The sequence below is a fragment of the Corylus avellana genome, chromosome ca11, assembly GCF_901000735.1.
Source record: "Corylus avellana chromosome ca11, CavTom2PMs-1.0".
NCBI classification, from domain to species: domain Eukaryota; kingdom Viridiplantae; phylum Streptophyta; class Magnoliopsida; order Fagales; family Betulaceae; genus Corylus; species Corylus avellana.
The window spans coordinates 22,154,099-22,172,791 of NC_081551.1; the positions used below are offsets into that span (position 1 = coordinate 22,154,099).

The 18,693-nt window shown below is 34.9% G+C and overlaps 2 protein-coding genes across 2 annotated transcripts; both read right to left on the reverse strand.

Moving 5' to 3' along the window:
* Positions 1–384: 384 nt before the first annotated feature.
* Positions 385–1,725, reverse strand: LOC132165873 (pectinesterase inhibitor 3). The gene has a single exon (XM_059576564.1). The coding sequence runs from the start codon at positions 1,540–1,542 to the stop codon at positions 949–951; it is 594 nt and encodes a 197-aa protein (XP_059432547.1). The 5' UTR covers positions 1,543–1,725; the 3' UTR covers positions 385–948.
* Positions 1,726–9,490: 7,765 nt separating this feature from the next.
* LOC132166307 (uncharacterized) lies at positions 9,491–10,542 on the reverse strand. The gene has a single exon (XM_059577105.1). It carries the CDS (start codon positions 10,339–10,341, stop codon positions 9,643–9,645), a length of 699 nt encoding a protein of 232 aa, XP_059433088.1. The 5' UTR covers positions 10,342–10,542; the 3' UTR covers positions 9,491–9,642.
* Between the last annotated feature and the right edge of the window lie 8,151 nt (positions 10,543–18,693).

The following is an 18,693-nucleotide window of genomic DNA, read 5'->3' on the forward strand; positions in this document are numbered from 1 at the left end:
TAACAAGGCAAATTATAAAGTCGTTAACGAAGAAACGAGATTTATTATGTCGGCTACTTGTTGGTCCAGAACAAGCCTATTCTTTGAATGTTTCACCTACAAATTTTGAGTGTGCTCACAGCCGCAACATGACTTAAAGCATCAACAACATCAAAATTTGCCTTTATATTAAGACCCATAGGAGTAGGGGGCCTTCCAAATAACCTTCCCTAAGCCAAAATTATCCCAAACAACCATATGAGAATTCACTTGGTCCCTTAAAAACCAAGGGAATGTTGAAAAGTTGAAAATGTTGGACCTCTTTGGTATGGATCTTTAAAAATTTAGAAGGCTCTGAAATGACCTTCATCCAGCTTCAAATTTGACAATGTGCAAAAGCATCAATGTTTAAAGGCCATTAATATGATTGTCTTCAAATAGCTGTATCACAACACCGAAAAAGACATGTTACGCAGTTTCCATAATAGAATTACACAAGGGGATGGGGCAGGGGCAGGGGAAATGATGGATGACATGAATTTATCTGGCCAATTTTGTTCCCACTACCCTAGAAAGGACCAATTTTTGTTGCCTCAACAGCTAGCTTAGCTAACACACGTACACAGCGGAATTAGATATGGGCCCTTCTTTTCTCAGGCCCAGCAAGTAGGGGCCTCCTGGAAAAGCACAGGCTGTCATGAACCCGAGGCATTGAGATTTGAAACACCAAATGGACACCTGTCAAGGTTGTCAGCATAACATAATAAACTTTTACATTGAAGAAAAATACTACAGCAGTAAAAACAAAAACATAGTCATAGCAAATACAGGCTCACACTAAATTACAAATACATACAGCTTTTGGACGACAAAAAGATAATTTTTTTTTTTTTTTTTTTAATAATGATCGAAACTAGCTCAGAAGCGGCATATTATATCATATCATATCATATATGGGGCCGTCCATCATCAAAGATGCTTGCCACGACTCTCATCAAGGCGATTGATCATGTAGAGCGCGTTACTAGTAACCCTAGCCAGATTCGTGACCTTCCGCTTCACATCCGACTTGACCTTCCCATCAACGCCCTGAAACCCATCGAGACAAGTGTCCTCATTGGTCATGGCCGCGCTCACCCACGTCTGCGCGTTGCTCATGTGCCACCGGAAACTCTCTCCCTCTTGAAGGTGCTTAAGCTCCCCCAGCGTACTACTCAGTGAGTCCACCGAGTCCGATATCTGCTCCGCGCAGTCACTCAGCGCCTCACGCTGTCTCTCGCTGTCGCCGGCAGAGACATGGGCCAGGTACTTGGACACTCGGCGGGTCCGGGAGAGGCTGACCTTGACGGCGGCTCGGGCCAGGTCGCGAGGGGTCTTGCAGGAGGAGGAGCCCGCGTAGGACGAGAGAGTGCGGAGGCAAAGGTTGGGGTAGCTGGCATGGACGCACGATGAACGGACGATGTCATCTGGGGGCGCGTCGGATTTTCGTGCGGCGGCGGAGTTGGGGGAGGAGAAGAGGAAGAGTAGGAGAAGGAATGTGAGGATCGAGAATGGGAGACTCATCTCTGTGAGATGACGGGACGCTGCGTTTTGAAAGCCTGCGAGATCTGTGAGCTGCTGAGTAGAGGAGTAGTGCAGTGTGGAGTGAAAGCCGTGTCGTGTGTTGGTTTGGTTTAATAGGTGTTTGTGCCTGAAGTTGGGAACTGGAATCTTATAGTGTGGTCATAAAGTTGGCATTTTATTACTTAATTGCCATTTTTATTAAGCTATCATAATGCTATTGCAAATCTTGCTGGCGGGAATCAATTTTGGACGCTTATAAATGATCTTAAATGTTTTGCCTTGGTGTTTCTGTAGTTTTAACTGTCTAAATTTATTTGAAGTTATTCATGAAATCTGAATGATTAAAAAAAAAAAAAAAACTACTACAAGATGATGGTGTTTCTGGTGTTTTTCGTTTGATAATGTCCTCACTTTTATCGCCATAAAATTGGCTAAATGCAATTTATTTTTTATTTTTTGAATTATATAGGAGGCTAATTTTACATATAAAATGATAAATATTAATATGATATAATAATTAATTCAAAAATAATAATTAAGATTTTTGTATATATACTAAAATATCGTACAAATGATGAGGAAAATCAATACTGCACCGATACGTGATCAGCCACATCCTTCAGCCAAAACTATCTCCTACTCGCTGGAGACCAATTAAATATTCATAGTGTCAACTGTCAAGTTCAATAGATGATGGAGACCAGCCAATGACCTGATTGCCCCCATCCTATAAAAATATCATCTTTAGCATTCCCATGAAGAACATCCAAGACTCAAATATTTAGTTAAGATTTAATTATAATTGTTGAAATATATATAGCTCTGATACCATGTTGAAATATATATAAAATATAAAATACCAAAATATAAAAGAAAGAAAAGAGAGCGGAAGCGGAGAGAGACGTATGGGCTACATCTTGTATATTCATTATATCAATCAATATTACATAACTCTCTATTTATAGAGAGACAATGAGTAGTGACCAAGAAACCCAAATTAAACCCTAAAATACATAAGGAAAGAAATAAACACTACATTACAAATTAAATAACGGAAATATAAAATATTCTAATAAAGGAAATAATATATTCTAACATCCCCCCTCAAACTCAAGGTGTAAGCTTGAGTTTGGAAAAGAGAATAAATTGAAGGCATCTGAAGTCAATGGTTGGATCAAGACAATGCCGGCGAGAAAGGCTGAAAGTGACGGCCGGAGAAATACCGGAGAACAGAGACAAGCTGCTAAAAGAATCCGGTTAAGGGCCAAACCGCAACTGACAATGACGGTCGAAGAACGAAAACTAGTCATTAAATCCCTTGAAGGGCCAAACCACATTGTGCCAGGGTTCGCCAATAACAAAGACGAGAAAGGCTGAAAGTGACGGCTGGAGAAATACCGGAGAACGGAGACAAGCCACTAAAAGAATCCGGTGAAGGGCCAAGCCGCAACTGACAATGAGGCCGGAGAACGAAAACTAGCCGTTAAAATTCCCGTGAAGGGCCAAAACCGCATTGTGCCAAGATTCGCCAATGAATAAAGCCGTGGATCACAACAAAATTAAGAGATCATCAGAAGAGAATGCTAGAAAACACCATAGAAACGTCATAAGACTTTTATTGAAAGCCACAGAAACAGAAACATGACTCTGATACCATGTTGAAATATATATAGCTCTGATACCATGTTGAAATATATATAGCTCTGATACCATGTTGAAATATATATAAAATATAAAATACCAAAATATAAAAGAAAGAAAAGAGAGCGGAAGCGGAGAGAGACGTATGGGCTACATCTTGTATATTCATTATATCAATCAATATTACATAACTCTCTATTTATAGAGAGACAATGAGTAGTGACCAAGAAACCCAAATTAAACCCTAAAATACATAAGGAAAGAAATAAACACTACATTACAAATTAAATAACGGAAATATAAAATATTCTAATAAAGGAAATAATATATTCTAACAATAATTATAATTTTTTTAATTTTAACTATTTATTTTCTTAAAACACCTCTATCTAATTCAGCATTTTAGTTACAATGTTCAATAAATTTGTTAAGACACTATAGGCTATAGCCTATAGCAGTTGATCAAACTCTTTGTCAAAATGGTTAATCGGATGTGAAGCTTGATCTTTTTGGTACTTTTTGCTACAATGTTAACTTAAAAGTTTTAACTTTTTATTATTTTTTTAAAGAAAACTTTTGTTCTTTTATTAATTAGTATTCTGAAAGTGGTAGGAATATCTAGACCCAACTTTCCAGCATATAATAATACCAACTCCCTTTGGCTGGCTGGTTAATTTATAAGTTTTGCCATCCCATCATAAAAGTTTCAAAGTTTGGTGGAGGGAAAAGATGGAAGAAAGAAAAAGTTTGCATATGTAAATTATTGACTGCACTCACCGGACGGGATGATCCAATAATAGCAGACCCAAATTATTACTTTTATGGTAATGAAGGGCAGCAGGCAGCAGCAACGTCTAGAAACGGAAAAGTTCAATTGAATTATATAATATCTAATTAGTTATATTTTATGAGTATTTTTATTCATTCAAAAAGTGAAAATATAAAAAAATCTTTCTAATATAACTAATTGGATATTATCCAGTTCAAATGAACTTGAGAGAATCATGTTCCCTGAAAACATAGGTGTTAATGAAGTCTCTTCAATTTATGTAACCATAGATCACCTAGGTCGGTCTTAATGAAGGCTCTTCAGTTTTGTAACAGTAGATAACTTTGAAGACTTATACTATAAGTCTTCTTAGAGTTCTCCCAGAATCATTCCAAATGTGATGTGACTTTTAAAATTTGCTGAATTTGAAATGTGATTTATTGACTTTTGATCTATTACTAATTTTAAAAGCCACATCACATTTATAATGACTTTAGAAGGACTCTAAGAAGACTTATAACATTACTCATATCCTGCTATTAAATGTTTGTGGATAATGTAGGTGTATACATATTAATTGATGTAGCACATCGGTCTCATATTAGAAAGATAGTTATAACTTATAAGTATTAGGGGAAGTTTTGCAAAGGCATTCTAAACTTTTACGAGTTTTGAGAAAATTCTCCAAAGTTCAAAAACTCTCAATTTTACCTGTCGTATTTCTAATTTGATGTAATCTACTCCATCCGTTAGGGTTTGACGTTCGATAAACGTTAAAGTTAATGAAATGATCTTTTATATTTCTAAAAATTTTATAAAATTTCAAATTAAAAGTTAAAAAATAAAGTTGAGGGTATTTTGGTATTTTTTATCGTATCTGTTAGGGTTTAATGCTAAAACTAATGGATGAGGTATATTGTATCAAATTGGAAGTTCGATGGGTAAAATTGAGAGTTTTTAAACTTTGAAAGATATTCTCAAAACGAGTGAAAGTTCAAGAGATTTTTGTGAAGTTAGCCCTAAGTATTAAGTCTAACATTACTTAGTTATTAGGTAAAACTAAACTTTATAAGAAATTATAAAAAAACTTCAAATTAACTAACTCTTTTAAGATAATAATGCAGATGTTGCTATATATATATATATATATATATATATATATTTTCAGGTGCATTCACGAGCCACCCAAAAGTAGCTCGCATAAGTGAGTGTCGATCAAAAAGCAAAATTATTGAGATCATGTATATCCAAAAGTATGTATTGTGGTACGTGCACTGTAGCATGGGCCATGCTGTATATAATTATTGAATGGAGCTTAAAGTGCTTTTGTGACCTTAGCTTTTCCACTGCAAATGCATTATTATAGCTCTGAAACAGAGCATGTGCGCCATCGTGTGCATATTATATTGCACAGGTAATACAATGACCCCACCCCAGACATTCAAACTACGTACACATGCAATCTAGCTAGTGTTGAATTTATTGCCCATCCAATTTCATTGCAATTTCACCAAATCCTGCACGCCAAACTACACACACATGCAAATTCTGCAAAGTTAGATATATATAATGAGCCAACAAATTAATTTCAACATTAAGAAGGAATATTCTCGTATCAACAAAATGGGATGCGATAAAAGCTGTTACTAGTAGTACCAAATTATGTTGGGCCTGTGACTAAGAAAAGGTTAGGGATCGAGGAAGGAAGGCTCCGTAGAAGAAACAAATGTGTCCAAAACAGGTGTTGGGTGAAAGGGGGGAGAGGACAAAGGTGGTTGGTTGGTTGGAGTTTTGGTGGTGGAGTATGGGTGATGGGTATGGCCACGTGAAACTTGGCTGCATGCAAAAGGAGTTTGGAATTGGAAACAGGTGGTGGGCTTTTCACAAAGCAAGACTTTGGTGCGGGTCCGTTTCATTTAATATTGGATGGTACTGCTTCAGCGAACCGATTGCGGCAGACTGGACCCCGTCCACCGTCGGATGCAACCGGTCATTGGAGTTGTAAGTGTGTCGGTTGGAAATGGATCGACCATCGTCCAGTAGTTTCCACTAATAATTCACGCTTTCTTTCTTTTTTTTGGTATATACTAAATATCGTAATGCATTTTGTGTGGAAACATCAAACATGTTTTGGCATCCTCTGCCTGCATTCCAAATATACATTTCCCGTTGGTTAGGTTTATTAAGTAACTGTTTGTTTGTTTGTTTTTTTCTTTTCTTTTCTTTTCTTTTCTTTTTTGGTTGTGTTTTGATTTGAAAAAATGTTTCATGTGATTGAAAATTGAGAAGCGTCTTCTATGATATTCACGTTTGTATGTGAGATTTATTTTAGAAAGAGACAACTCTTTTTTTCTTTTTAATTTTTTAATTTTTTTTTTTAACAAGTAAGGCTCAGTTTGGGTTTCCCAAAATCTACTATATATGTGGACAATGTTTTCTCAAACGTTTAAACAAAATTTTCACATTTATGTAATGTAAAAACAATTTTCCAAACAAAAAACATAAAACACTATCCAAAACAAGTTAAAAATCTTAACCCAAATCTTCATGTCACAAACAAGTTTGTACAAACCATGCAAAATCTCGTGTCTTCTTATCTAATTTTTGTTCCATATTCTCTACGTACCCCAATATGGGAAAGAATATGGAACAAAAAACAAACACAAGAGTGCCTTTGAATGCACTCACAACACTCTACCATGAGCCACTACAACTACCTCTATTGTCAGCTTTCTCACTCGCTAGCTAGCTAGCTTCCTCCATCTCAAGATTTCCTCAACGGCCAAAGTTGTGGAAAAGACATGCTTAGATTTCCTTTTAAGGATAATATTTTTTAATTGGCATGTAATGTTTTTGATTAATGTAATTTTCTTTCTTGTATGGTTTCTCTAAATTTCTATTTCCCCATCTCATCTATTGAAGAAAAAAAAAAAAAAAAGGAGCTGGTAAAAAAAAATTTGTGCCAAAGGGGTCGTGATAAATTCTAATTAAGGCGAAGATCAATCCTTAATTTTACTGTGCTTCAAGTACTTTGATACTAATTATAAGCATGCCTTTAAAGTTTAAAAAACGGTGTCGGATAATATGGTACGTGTGAAGGCCAATTAAGAAGATGCTCCCTTAAGCAATTTTGTGGCTATTTGCTAATGAGAGAGAGAGAGAGGTTGAGAAATTGCATTTGCAAAGGAATATACCACCAATTAGATTTGGGTGTAGCCGCCGGCGTGTAGGCAGGGCTGCTGGGAATATACCACCAATTAGATTTGGGTGTAGCCGCCGGCGTGTAGGCAGGGCTGCTGAGAATTTTGGCGGGGAGAAGTAATAGCCAAATTTGTAGACCTCAATCATACGATTCATACCCCAACCCGTCAAATCAATAATTCAAACAAAACAAAACAACTACATATTATAAAAATAAAAGCATTTTGAGGTCTAAATTCAGTGCCCTCAGCATGCATGGTCAATCATGAGTTCCCCATCACTGTTGTCGATCAACATCGTGGTGTGGCTCGTAATCCATATCAGCACAGATGAGCCATAACATAACCAATATACTTTTCTTTCAGTCTTATTATATGTTTTTAGCCAACAACCTTCTTTTTCCTTTTTCTTCTTCTTCAATCTTTAGTTTCGTTTTGTTCTTTCATGTAGTCTTCTCCATGGGCCTCTTTCAATAATTGCAATTTAATATTGATTTAATAGACTATTTTAGTGTGTTTTATTTGTGAGCATATACCAACCAAACACATCAACCTCATTGGAACACACTATTTTTTTATTCCCCATACAATATGATTAATACGTAAAACCACTTGTTTGTATAATTTTAATAGTGGGCCCTTGATTCAACCGGTGCTTTTTTTTTTAATTTTATTTTACAATTATTCTATAATACTCATGATAAATTGGGATTATTACGTGAGCATTATAAGATAATTATCAAATAAAAATGTAATTTATAAGATTACTCATAATTAAGAATTTTGTAGATTTTGTTTATCACTCCATGTATTTTTCAGGGAAAAAATTTAGTAGCTGTGCATTAATTGGAAGTGAAGTGAAATAATAAGATACGAAAGTAATGAATATTTCTTAAATATGCGGTAGCAAAAACAACAGACATTAGCCTTTAAAAAATATGATGCTCCTTTCCCCATCACATTATTATAAGCGTGATGGCCTCATTACGGGTGTTTTATAATTGTGGAAGCTCCTTTAGCAACGCACCAGAAACGCTCTTCCCCAGTAGGCATTGGCTGAAGTTGATTGACGATTTGACGCATTGCTATCACATTATTGCTCTTCAACCGCTCCTAATTTTTAAAGTTTATGTGACATGATTTTTTTATAATATTTAATATATAAAAGTTATTTTGTGATTAAAGGATAACCTTATATAAATTACTCTATGCACGTATCTAATCAGCATGTTATCAAACAAATTTCTTCTTTAATAGACTTCTTTTTTTTTTTTTTTTTTTTTTTTTAAAGAGTTTCTTGCAAAGTTCCAACTTCCAACCGAAAGCCCATGCCATTTGATGTGACAAATTTCAGTTTCAAAATTAAGATAAAGTAGCATGTAACATCAATTTGCGTATAATCCTTATACTCGTGTGTACTTCCTTTTTCGAATTTTCTTGTGATATCACGGAGCCACAAATGAGTTAATTGACGTGAACATGCTGGCTTGTTTGTGTTATTTATATATTTCTCATGCACAAATTTTTTATGTGTTCGGATTTTAATTTGAAACCAATTATACGAAGGTGAGTCAATACATTCGCCAACAAAAACACGTGGGTTGACGTGTCTGGATAGTTATCTGGACAGCTCGAGATGCAAAACTTATATGCTTGAATAGTTAAATTTATTGGGGTCTCTCTCAATTGGCTACAATTGAACAACCAATTATATGGTCATAATTATTTGAAATTTATTAGCCGAATTTGTTCGAGCCCGAATAAATGATGGTCTCAATAAAAAGCTTTTGTCCAAGACGTTGAAAGCGAACTCCATCATAATTCGTAACCCTCTCAATTGACTATCTAAATTAAATGTAATTAGGGATCCCAATCCTATAGCATTAGGGGAGCTAAGTGGAGACGTCAATTCTTAATGAGACGTGTTTTGCACGCTAAATCAAGAGGCTCACTTATAGTCTTGGGCTTTGATTGATAAACTTTTTTTCAAAACAAAAAAATTAATAAACAATTAAAAGTATTTCATCTTTACATAACATTTTTTTCAACAAAAATACAAAAAGCATTAATGACACTAGGTCAGTTCTTAGAGAAGGTTAAGTAGGCTGCAAAATCACTCACTCACTTTTAACTTGTCAGTTCCATCAATGGAGAGGACAAGGGTTGTTGAGTATCCATTTTCATGGTTATGGTGTATTTAATGGTGTTCATCAAATTAATATTAACATTTTTGCTTTAAATCCTTATTATTGTACGAGTATCCATTTCAAATAGGATGATGGCCGGTATTCCGGGCCGGTGAGAGTGCAAGAGAAAGAGAGAAGCAGAGAAAAGTAAGTGCAATCAAACAGGCAAAAGTGCCAAAAACATTGCATATATGGTTGGAATGATTGGTTGTTGCAACCAACAAAATAGATACACATTTTAATTAATTATATACAACTTTCATAAACTCCAAAACCAAATCCCCCTAAATAATTCCTAATCAAACTACCACGCAACACAGCTTGAGCTGTACCTTAAACTCCTGGTACAGGTACTGCTGTCCCACAATCTAACAACGTTTCCGTTAAGCACCGTCAAGTCCTGGTAGCTGTACCACCCCATCTCCCCGGTTCTCGTCCTCAAAACTCTCTCCCACCTCTCCCACCAATCTCCACAACCCTCATCATCACCATTCTCCTCCCACTCATTCGCCGACGTTAACTCGCCGTCACCTTCCCGGTCATCGTCACCATAAAACACAGCAACAAACTTCGTGCCCTTAGTCACTCCGTCGTCCACTTTAACGTCGTCGCCAACCACCATTTCCGAAGCTGGGGCTGGGGCTGGTGGCTCGTCAGCCGAGACGTCAGGGACCGATATCTCGGGAACCAGCTCAGACCCACTTGATCTTTGATCATTGCGAGGAGGCGGTGGAGAGCCGTCGGATTTCAGGTAAGTGGGAGCACCACCGGCGGCTCTGATCCTCCAGAAGCTAACGGCGGCCGTTATAACCGCGACCCACGTCCATAGATTATTGACTATTGTGAGGAACCCAACGCTCAAATAATTGAGAGCAAGGGCTTCCAGAGGAGAATCCAACAAGTCCATTGCCGGCCGACCGAAACCTGTTGGGTTCTTTTGTTTTGGTTGTGTGGGTTGTGGGGCTGGTGCAGTGCTTGAATGAATACGAGGAGGGGTGGGCATATGATTTATGGGGGAGGTGAGAGAAGGTGAGGATTAATAGGAGCCATTCGATGAGACAACTTGGGGTGGGGATCTGCTGGAGATGCCGAGAATCGAGAGCTAAGATGCCAATTCCTCAAGTAGATCCGAAATTTATACCGAATTTTTCACAGTTATGGTTTTTTCGATGACAAGTGTAAGGTCAGCAATGTATCTCGTATATTGTATATTTCAGGGGGGCTGGGAAGTAGTAAATTCAAGAAATGTGAAACGTACTTAATAACAAAAGAAAAAGAAACGTGAAACGTGACTTTGCGTCGTGACGCTGTAGCACGTGGGAACACGTAAGCGGGACTTACGCCCTCACGTTTACCTTGTTTTAAATTAATTTTTGTCTACGTACTCTTTTTACTCTACTAGCCATGATGGTGTGCGGCCGATGAGCGTTAAACGCGATGGACCTTCGTGTGGTTTCTCCTTTGGATTACAAAATGTATGTGGAACTGATGGCCTGTGATGCAGTTGGTGGTAGGTAGAGAAGGTTTGGTATACCATGTTGGACGGTAAGGCAAGAGCTTTAGTAAATGGTGACTTAGAAGACAGTAATAACTAGATGAGAATATATAACACATTTAAGCAATTAGGTCAGTGTGAATTTATTTGTTCAAACTTGCAAGTCATTATTCATATGGTTATCCCTAAATTAAATTTTATCCTTCCACTCGGCATCGACGTCGAATCATTAATACTGACTTTCGTTCCTATTCGATGGTTGAGATGATGTTGAAATCTACACAATCAATTTCATGTCGAAAAAAATATAAAATCATTCAAATAAAGTGGCTTAGAGGTCTATTAAGGTGACTTGATGGGAAATATCTCTGATGCCTAAATTAGTAGGTAGTTCTATCAAAAGTCCTTCACTCCTTCTTACATAAACGTGTGTTCAATTGAATAAATTGGTGAAAAACTTAGCTCATCTTTTAACTTTTTATCCCTTCAATTAAAGGACATTTTTCTTTCATCATGGGCGCTAGCAAGGAGTGTCCCAAATAATTCTTTCTATATATGTTATGAAATATTTGGAGCAGGATGAGTACCCTTTCCACGATTATACGGGAAAGTTAATCTTCAAGTCTCAAGCAAATTAATTTATTTCTAGGCAAAATGGATTAAAAAATAAAAAAATTTAGTCGGCACATTGTTTGTAATTCTTCCTATTTTTCTTCTTAAGTGAAGTAGCACAAGTTACCTTCCGAGGAGGATTTGCTTTGTTATAACTTCTTCATATATATGATACTAGTTGTAGCCTGTAGGACCTGAAACACATAAATAAAGCAATATAAAAAGTAAAATCAAAGCATGCGTTGATACAGAGAGAAAAAATATACAATATAAAATCAGTAAATTATATTATGACAGCTGCTAAAGATTATTGTATAAATTTGTTTTAATATTTCTTATTATATATAAAAAAAAGAAGTTGTTGGAGTAGTTTAGACAATTGAGTAATAAATCAAGTTGGGAAAAAATAAATAAATAAAAAATTTGACGACTAAGTGTAGAAAAGAAAGATCTTCAAATCTTGATATAAAACAAAGTCAGGTTGAGACTTGCTATTTGTCCTTTCCTTCACGCCTTCAAAACCCCTTTGAATAAGCTTCATGAATCATGATACAGGCAGGTATCACATGGAAGAGAAAACATTTGTCACATTTTTCTATGAACAAAGTTTTCCTATAAGTTGAATTCCAAGCCCTCAATTTAGTTTATAAACTTGAAATATGTGAGAATCACATGTTTATTCTGTTAATTACATACGTTAGTTTTTTATAGATTGGATTAAATAAAATTCATTGAACCGATCGATTTTGGTAAGTATTGTGATTGAAATTAATTGATATTGGACTCATATGAATAAGTTAGAAAAAGGGACTCTTTGAAAGAAGATTATTTTTTAGGCAATGCATATAAAGTTGACATGAAACTCATATGATTCTATTTGGAAAATTAGTTGGCTTACCCTTACATGATGATACCAATACTATAAAAAAGCCTTGGGCCTAATTAACAAAAGAACCACACTACTTAAAGGTCCGCTCCATAGAGAAGTCCATAAAAGTTTAAAAGTGCATTGTATGGTCAACAATTGATCATTTTTATTAGGGCTCACTTAAAAAGAAGTCTTGTATAAAGAGATTGAAGTGCACGAAAAGATGTATGGCCTTCGCCACCTACCTTTTTTTTTTTATTTATTTAATTTTTTTTTTTTGATCTTTGTTGTTATTTTTTGTGGGTTTTCACCCCCTTTTACAGAAGTGGATGGATCTTATTTGAGGGATTTTTGTTGCTGGTGGTTGGCCTTTTACGGCTCCGAATCGGTTTCTGCAGTGTTTGACCTGCAACAACGTGGTTGTTGCCTTTACTGCATCGGACTCTTTATCGAGTTTCTTTGCTATTTGTAACCGCCTTGTGCGGCTCTGGAAAAGGCCCGACTTGTATGCCATTGCCTGCTGTTTGGTCATTTTGGACCAGATCTAAATTTCGTTCTTAAATTTGTACTGCATTTACCTTTTGGGCTGTGTTGTTGGGGTGTCCACTCCTTTTGAAGTCTATTAGTCAGTTCTGTAATCCGGTTCCCTTAATTGAATAGAAAAAAAAAGTACTTTCTCTCAATTTACTCTCATAACATTTTCTCATTTTTCTCTCTCTAATTCAAGGATGCTTTATTAATTTATGCATCACCGGCTCCCAATCGACGTCATTCCAGTGATTTTCTTCTTGTTTTGCAAGTAACCGTCGTTCGGTTCGGCCATCCCAAAAAATGCAGGGCTCTATGCATTACAAGGGTTATTCAGGTCATAAGAAAAAGGGGGGGAAAATTAAAAGAGTTTGAAATTAATGACTCTTTCACTTGGAGATTTCCAAACATTAATGTCGCAGATGCTTTCACAAAGAACGTGGATTCAACAAAGCAAAGCAAGAGTGGGTTCCTGTTCTCTAGACAGCTAGGCGTTGGATTTATTGCATATATTTTTTTGTTTCAATTTCGGTACAGACTCCAGAGACCAAGCAATGGATTTTAGTTCCATTTGAAAAACCAAACAATCAGCTGTGGGCTGGGCTGACTCTGTGAATCTACAAAGTACATGAAGGACTACTTTTATACTTGGGCCTAAACCAGGAGCCCAAATGATGAAAGACGGGTTTTAATTGCTAACACCCGGTATCCGGTCTTACAAAGATCTTTTCCATTTAAAATAATTTCATTTCCCATGTCATTGACTTTGCGTAAAAAAAAACTCATTTATGCAAATGTCTTTATATTCTCATGGTATTTTTCAGATTCAGCTTAAATGTTGTTCAACGGTTAATATTGAATCTTAAAATTGACTTACTATTATAAGCTTTTAATAAGAGAGAGAAAATAAAGAAAAATTTTGAGAAATTAAATCTTGACCGTTAATTAAAGTACAACATACATACTGTTATTTTATTGTTATTAAAATAACAGCATGTAAGCCGAATATGTGTTTTTTTAATATTTTTTTGGTCTAAAGTAGATATTATTCTTTTAAAATTAAGTAAGAAATAAGAGCCAATTTCATTTTTACTTCTTTAAAAAATAATATTTATTTAAGATTAAAAAGACACTAGAAGAACACCGTAGTATAGTATTATATTGACTAATGATACAATTTACGCCTGGCGTGCATCACTGTTGATGCAGGCCGGGCGTAAACTATATCATTACTGGTATTATATTATGTATCATTGTATCTGTAAAATCTGAAAAACCATAAATGATTCATTTCCGTATGGATAATAAATAACAATAATTAATAATAATAAAAAGTAATGATCCATGCTGCAGGTATTTTGTATAGGAAATTCTTATAAATGTTATAATATGTAGTGCTGCAACCTATACCACATAAATTTGATAAGATTTATTTATAAGAAAAAAAGCATCGTACGGCCTGAATTCACCCAAAAGGAAAGAGTGGGAGTTGGGTTCGGGCCGGTCCAAAACTAGTGCCAGTATTTTTCCCCTTCTTCTTCTTCTTCTTCCATCTTCGTCTTCAGCTTTCAAACTTCTCGTGAGTCGTGTGTAGAAAAGTTGTTCAAACTTCAAACAACATTATAAATAATTCTAAAGCGGAAAATTCAAAATCATACAAAAGAATTTCACGTGATTTGAAATTATTTTTGGGCTAGATTATATTATTAAAGTATTTATTAAATGAATAAATTTAATATAGTATTAAAGTTAAAAATTCTGAGTTTTTTTAATAGAATAAATGGTAATTTAATATATATATATTAGGATTTTTTAGACCAATTAACTACGTATTATATGAGAAGTGTAAAATATTCATGAAATTTTGGGCATTAATGACAACTAGAAAGGGTGCAGTGTAGGTACGGTAGAAGTGATAAATGAAACGAAAAGGCTCCTTCCTGGTAAAATTCGAGACTTCTTTTTGGGCAAGGGAGACTATATATTTTTAGGTAGAAAAGACCAGTTTGGTAGAATTTTTCCATGAGTTATTAAGCTATCTTAAATAAGCAAAGTATTGGTCCCCCAAGGTAATTAATTTAATTCGTTGGAGATTACGCCTTATGAAACTATGATAACTGTTTTAAATCCTTCTCATCATATTCATTCTCTTTGTGTGGACATGCATATTAAAAAAGAAAAAGAAAAAGAAGAAAATTAAAGTAGTGCAATTTAATACAACTCTAGTCTGAACTCAACTAATAGATCCAAATCATAAGAGATAAAGAATCCTACACCAACTAACTACCAATTCTTAATAGACTCATCTTCAATTATAAATGTTTTCTATCTTTGGTTGTTGTATCTATATATTTTACTTATATCTTGTCCAATTCATGGTTTGTTTAGATGTGTTGTTATATTATTTAAAATGTCAGAAGACAAGGTATTATGATCATTGTTAGACAAATATATAAATAAAAGACCATAAAATGAATCATTTCCATTTCATCCATCTATGATAGAAAGGGCAAAACAGACAAAAAGGAAATCGAGAAAAGAAAAGGAAACAAAATTTGTAATGCTACTCTTCATCAGCTTTACACTGCTGTTAGCTATATCAGTCACTGTGAAAATTTAAAATGAAACAGCATTACGTACGTAAATTATATATATATATTAAAAAAAAAAAAAAAAGCAGCATGGAGACGCCACCCATGTGGCAAAAAACTTTTTTGAGATGGAGACTTGAAGTCAGAGACAAAGAAAGTTTTGATTCAAAATTGTCTATTGCCATATATTCAACTTTCCATACATACATCCAAGGTCTGCATCGCAATTGCATCATGTAATATTCTTGCCCATGACTTCCAATTCTCGTGTATTTATCACATCAAAGGCAGAGAGAGAGAGAGAGAAACAGAGAATACAAAAGATGTTGAGTGGTCTTGAACTTCTCTCAATCCAAAAACTATCTTAAAAGGTGTAATTTTCCCTTATACTTATAAACTGATCACCAGCCCATTCCACAATCAATGTAAATAACTAAAACAGAATAAGATAAAGTTGAGGTGTGCTGCTATGCATAAACCTGACTCTGTTGTGGAATCCGCCACCACAATATGTGGACAGATCGAGGATAGAATCTAATTAATGGGGTTTGAAAAGTCATGATAAAGATTAGTGTGGAAGCCACCAGTGCCACACACATTATTGTTCATGTTCATGCATGGGGACTCTTTGTTAGGTATTGTCTCTAATAATTGTACTTCACCATTTCCCCTTGCTTTCTTTTCCTCCAAACAACATACTTGGAAACTGTTGTACTTGTCAACTTTCTCCTCATCTAATAATTGGGGTTGTTTGCCATTGGCTTGAAAAGAAAGAAAGTGGTATATATGTAATTGTAGCAAGATTTGATTGATGTGTAACAACTCAATGCTTTTATAATGAGCCGCCTTGTTGTAGATTTGATGAGGCTGATCAACATGCATGTACAAGTCAAAAAAACAGAAATGGAAATTGCAACGCACCACACCGAAATTATTATTTTTTTTTAAAAAAGGTCAAACATAAAAGAAAGTTTAGTTATGTTTGATTGAATTATTAAAATAATTAGCAAGGATCGAATGAATGAAGACGTTGCCAGTCATAGCTAGCATATATGCAGCTAGCTAGCAATTTCCGTCGGTCAAATTGAGCTTTGAAAACTGCACTAGTACGTAGTTTTCATGATTTTCATTTGAATCAAGAAACTGCATGTCAACTTAAACGTACTCCATGTGTGATTTACTTTTAATTTTAAGTAATATATATTTTTCAATTTCTTAGCTATAGTCGCTCAACTAGATCTGCCGTGGTAAAAGGGTTTAAGGTATCCATTTTTTGGACGGAACATGGCAAAGATGTGGTTGTTAGAGTATTAGGCAAGCATAAACAAGTTGTTAAGACTTAATAATCATTAATAAATTAATTAGGAAATTGACTAATCAAAAGGCAAAACAAAAAATAAATAAAAATCAAACGCATGCACGAGAGCTTTGAATCAAAAAAAATCCTGACTCTTTACCAGGAACCATGCGTAGAATTAAACCTTTGAATCTATCAACAAAAAAAGGTGACTAGTGTATCTTAAGTCTCATCTATGGTGAAAGAACGTTGATTTTCAAGTTGTTTTGTTTTCAAATATGCTTTAAACCCCATTCCAAGAACGAACGTAAGTAGCTGCCTCGCTCATTTCCTCCAACTTTCTTCCTATATTCTTCCATGTTTACTTTTCTATCTCACCAATTTTCTATTAGTAAGGCCAAGTTTGCATGAAAACGAGAGCGATCGCATCTTTTTTATTTTATATATATATATATATATATATATATATATATATATATATAATGTACGTTGGTATATGTTAATGTATTAATGTGTTAATATAAGAAACACGCAAAGTGATTTTATGGGGTAATATTGGCTCGTTTGTTAATACTTTTTTGAAAATAATTTTTGTCTTATGCTTGAAAAAAGTATAGAATGTGACATATACCAATATTTAATTTTTTTATTTTTACATGTTCGCACAAGAGGGGGGAGAGAGGTTTGAACTAGTGATCTCCGCTTTATTAGGCGTGGTTCCAGTCGATTGAACTACCTCTTGAGGACATACCAATATTAAACGAAGTCTACACGTACAAGCCATACTTAATTAATATATAGTTGAGGAAACCGATCAATTTTTCAGAAAAAAAAAAAGGGGGAAAACTCAATTTATTACATAAGGATTTAATTTTGTCATGAAAAGTAAGATGGTAATAAAATTCTTACTAACTGAAATATTTCCTAAAATGAAAAATAAAATAAATAAAAATGGTAAATTTGAAGGAAAAATCAGGTTGACCCAAAAAAAAAGACACTCATGGCATGAGCGTAGATGAATGGCCACGACACGAAGTGAGGGCCAAAAAGAACTTGGGTGATTAAAGTCCACATGTACAACTCTGCTGCATGCCCAGTCCACATGTACAACTCTGCTGCATGCCCAGTACTGCAATATTGCATTACTTGTCAAATCCTGCCTTTTACTTGTCAAATCCTGCCTTTTACTTTCCAAATCCCTCTCCCTCTCTTATTGGGTGGATTCTTGCGATATCTTCTTTGCTAAGATCTCAATTATTTTGGTATACCATATTGAGAAATTGTTGGTATTAATATTTTACCCATATATATATATATATATATATTTTATATATTTTCTTATAAATTAAATAGATTAGTCATTAGATTTGTAGTAATTTACCTTTAACTTATATTCATAAATTTAATACTTAATTTATAAAATAAGATAAAAAAATATTGACATTAATTATTTTGCTATGTCATATATGACGACACGGCCTCATGGTGTCAGTCTCCATTAAAAACAAAAGTTTTCAACTTTGTAGAAAGAAGAGATAAAGATGGGTAAAGGGGAATTATGTTGGAAGTTGGAAGCCTTACCCACCAAGTTGGTGGCCCATGTGATTATATGTGCTTCGTCCAGGGAACGCATTGATTGATCGGTCCTCTTGCCGTGGACTGGTTTTAACATTGAGAATCACTAGCTGGCTAGCTTGCACTATACACTACCCAGAAATTCCCTTCTTCTAAGTCCATCGGTGTACATCAAGAAATTATGTGTAAACTACTTGTTTGTGTCTTTATACGATCGCCATTAATATTCCACTTTCTATCTTTCATCTTTTGGAGTTAAATGATCTGTATGTACAACTGCTCAAGTCATATATATTATCATCTTTGGTCTCCCTGCAATATGAAAACGATGAATAAAACCACCCCCAATTACTTAATACTATGTGAAAAGGATTTGCTTGTCTACATTG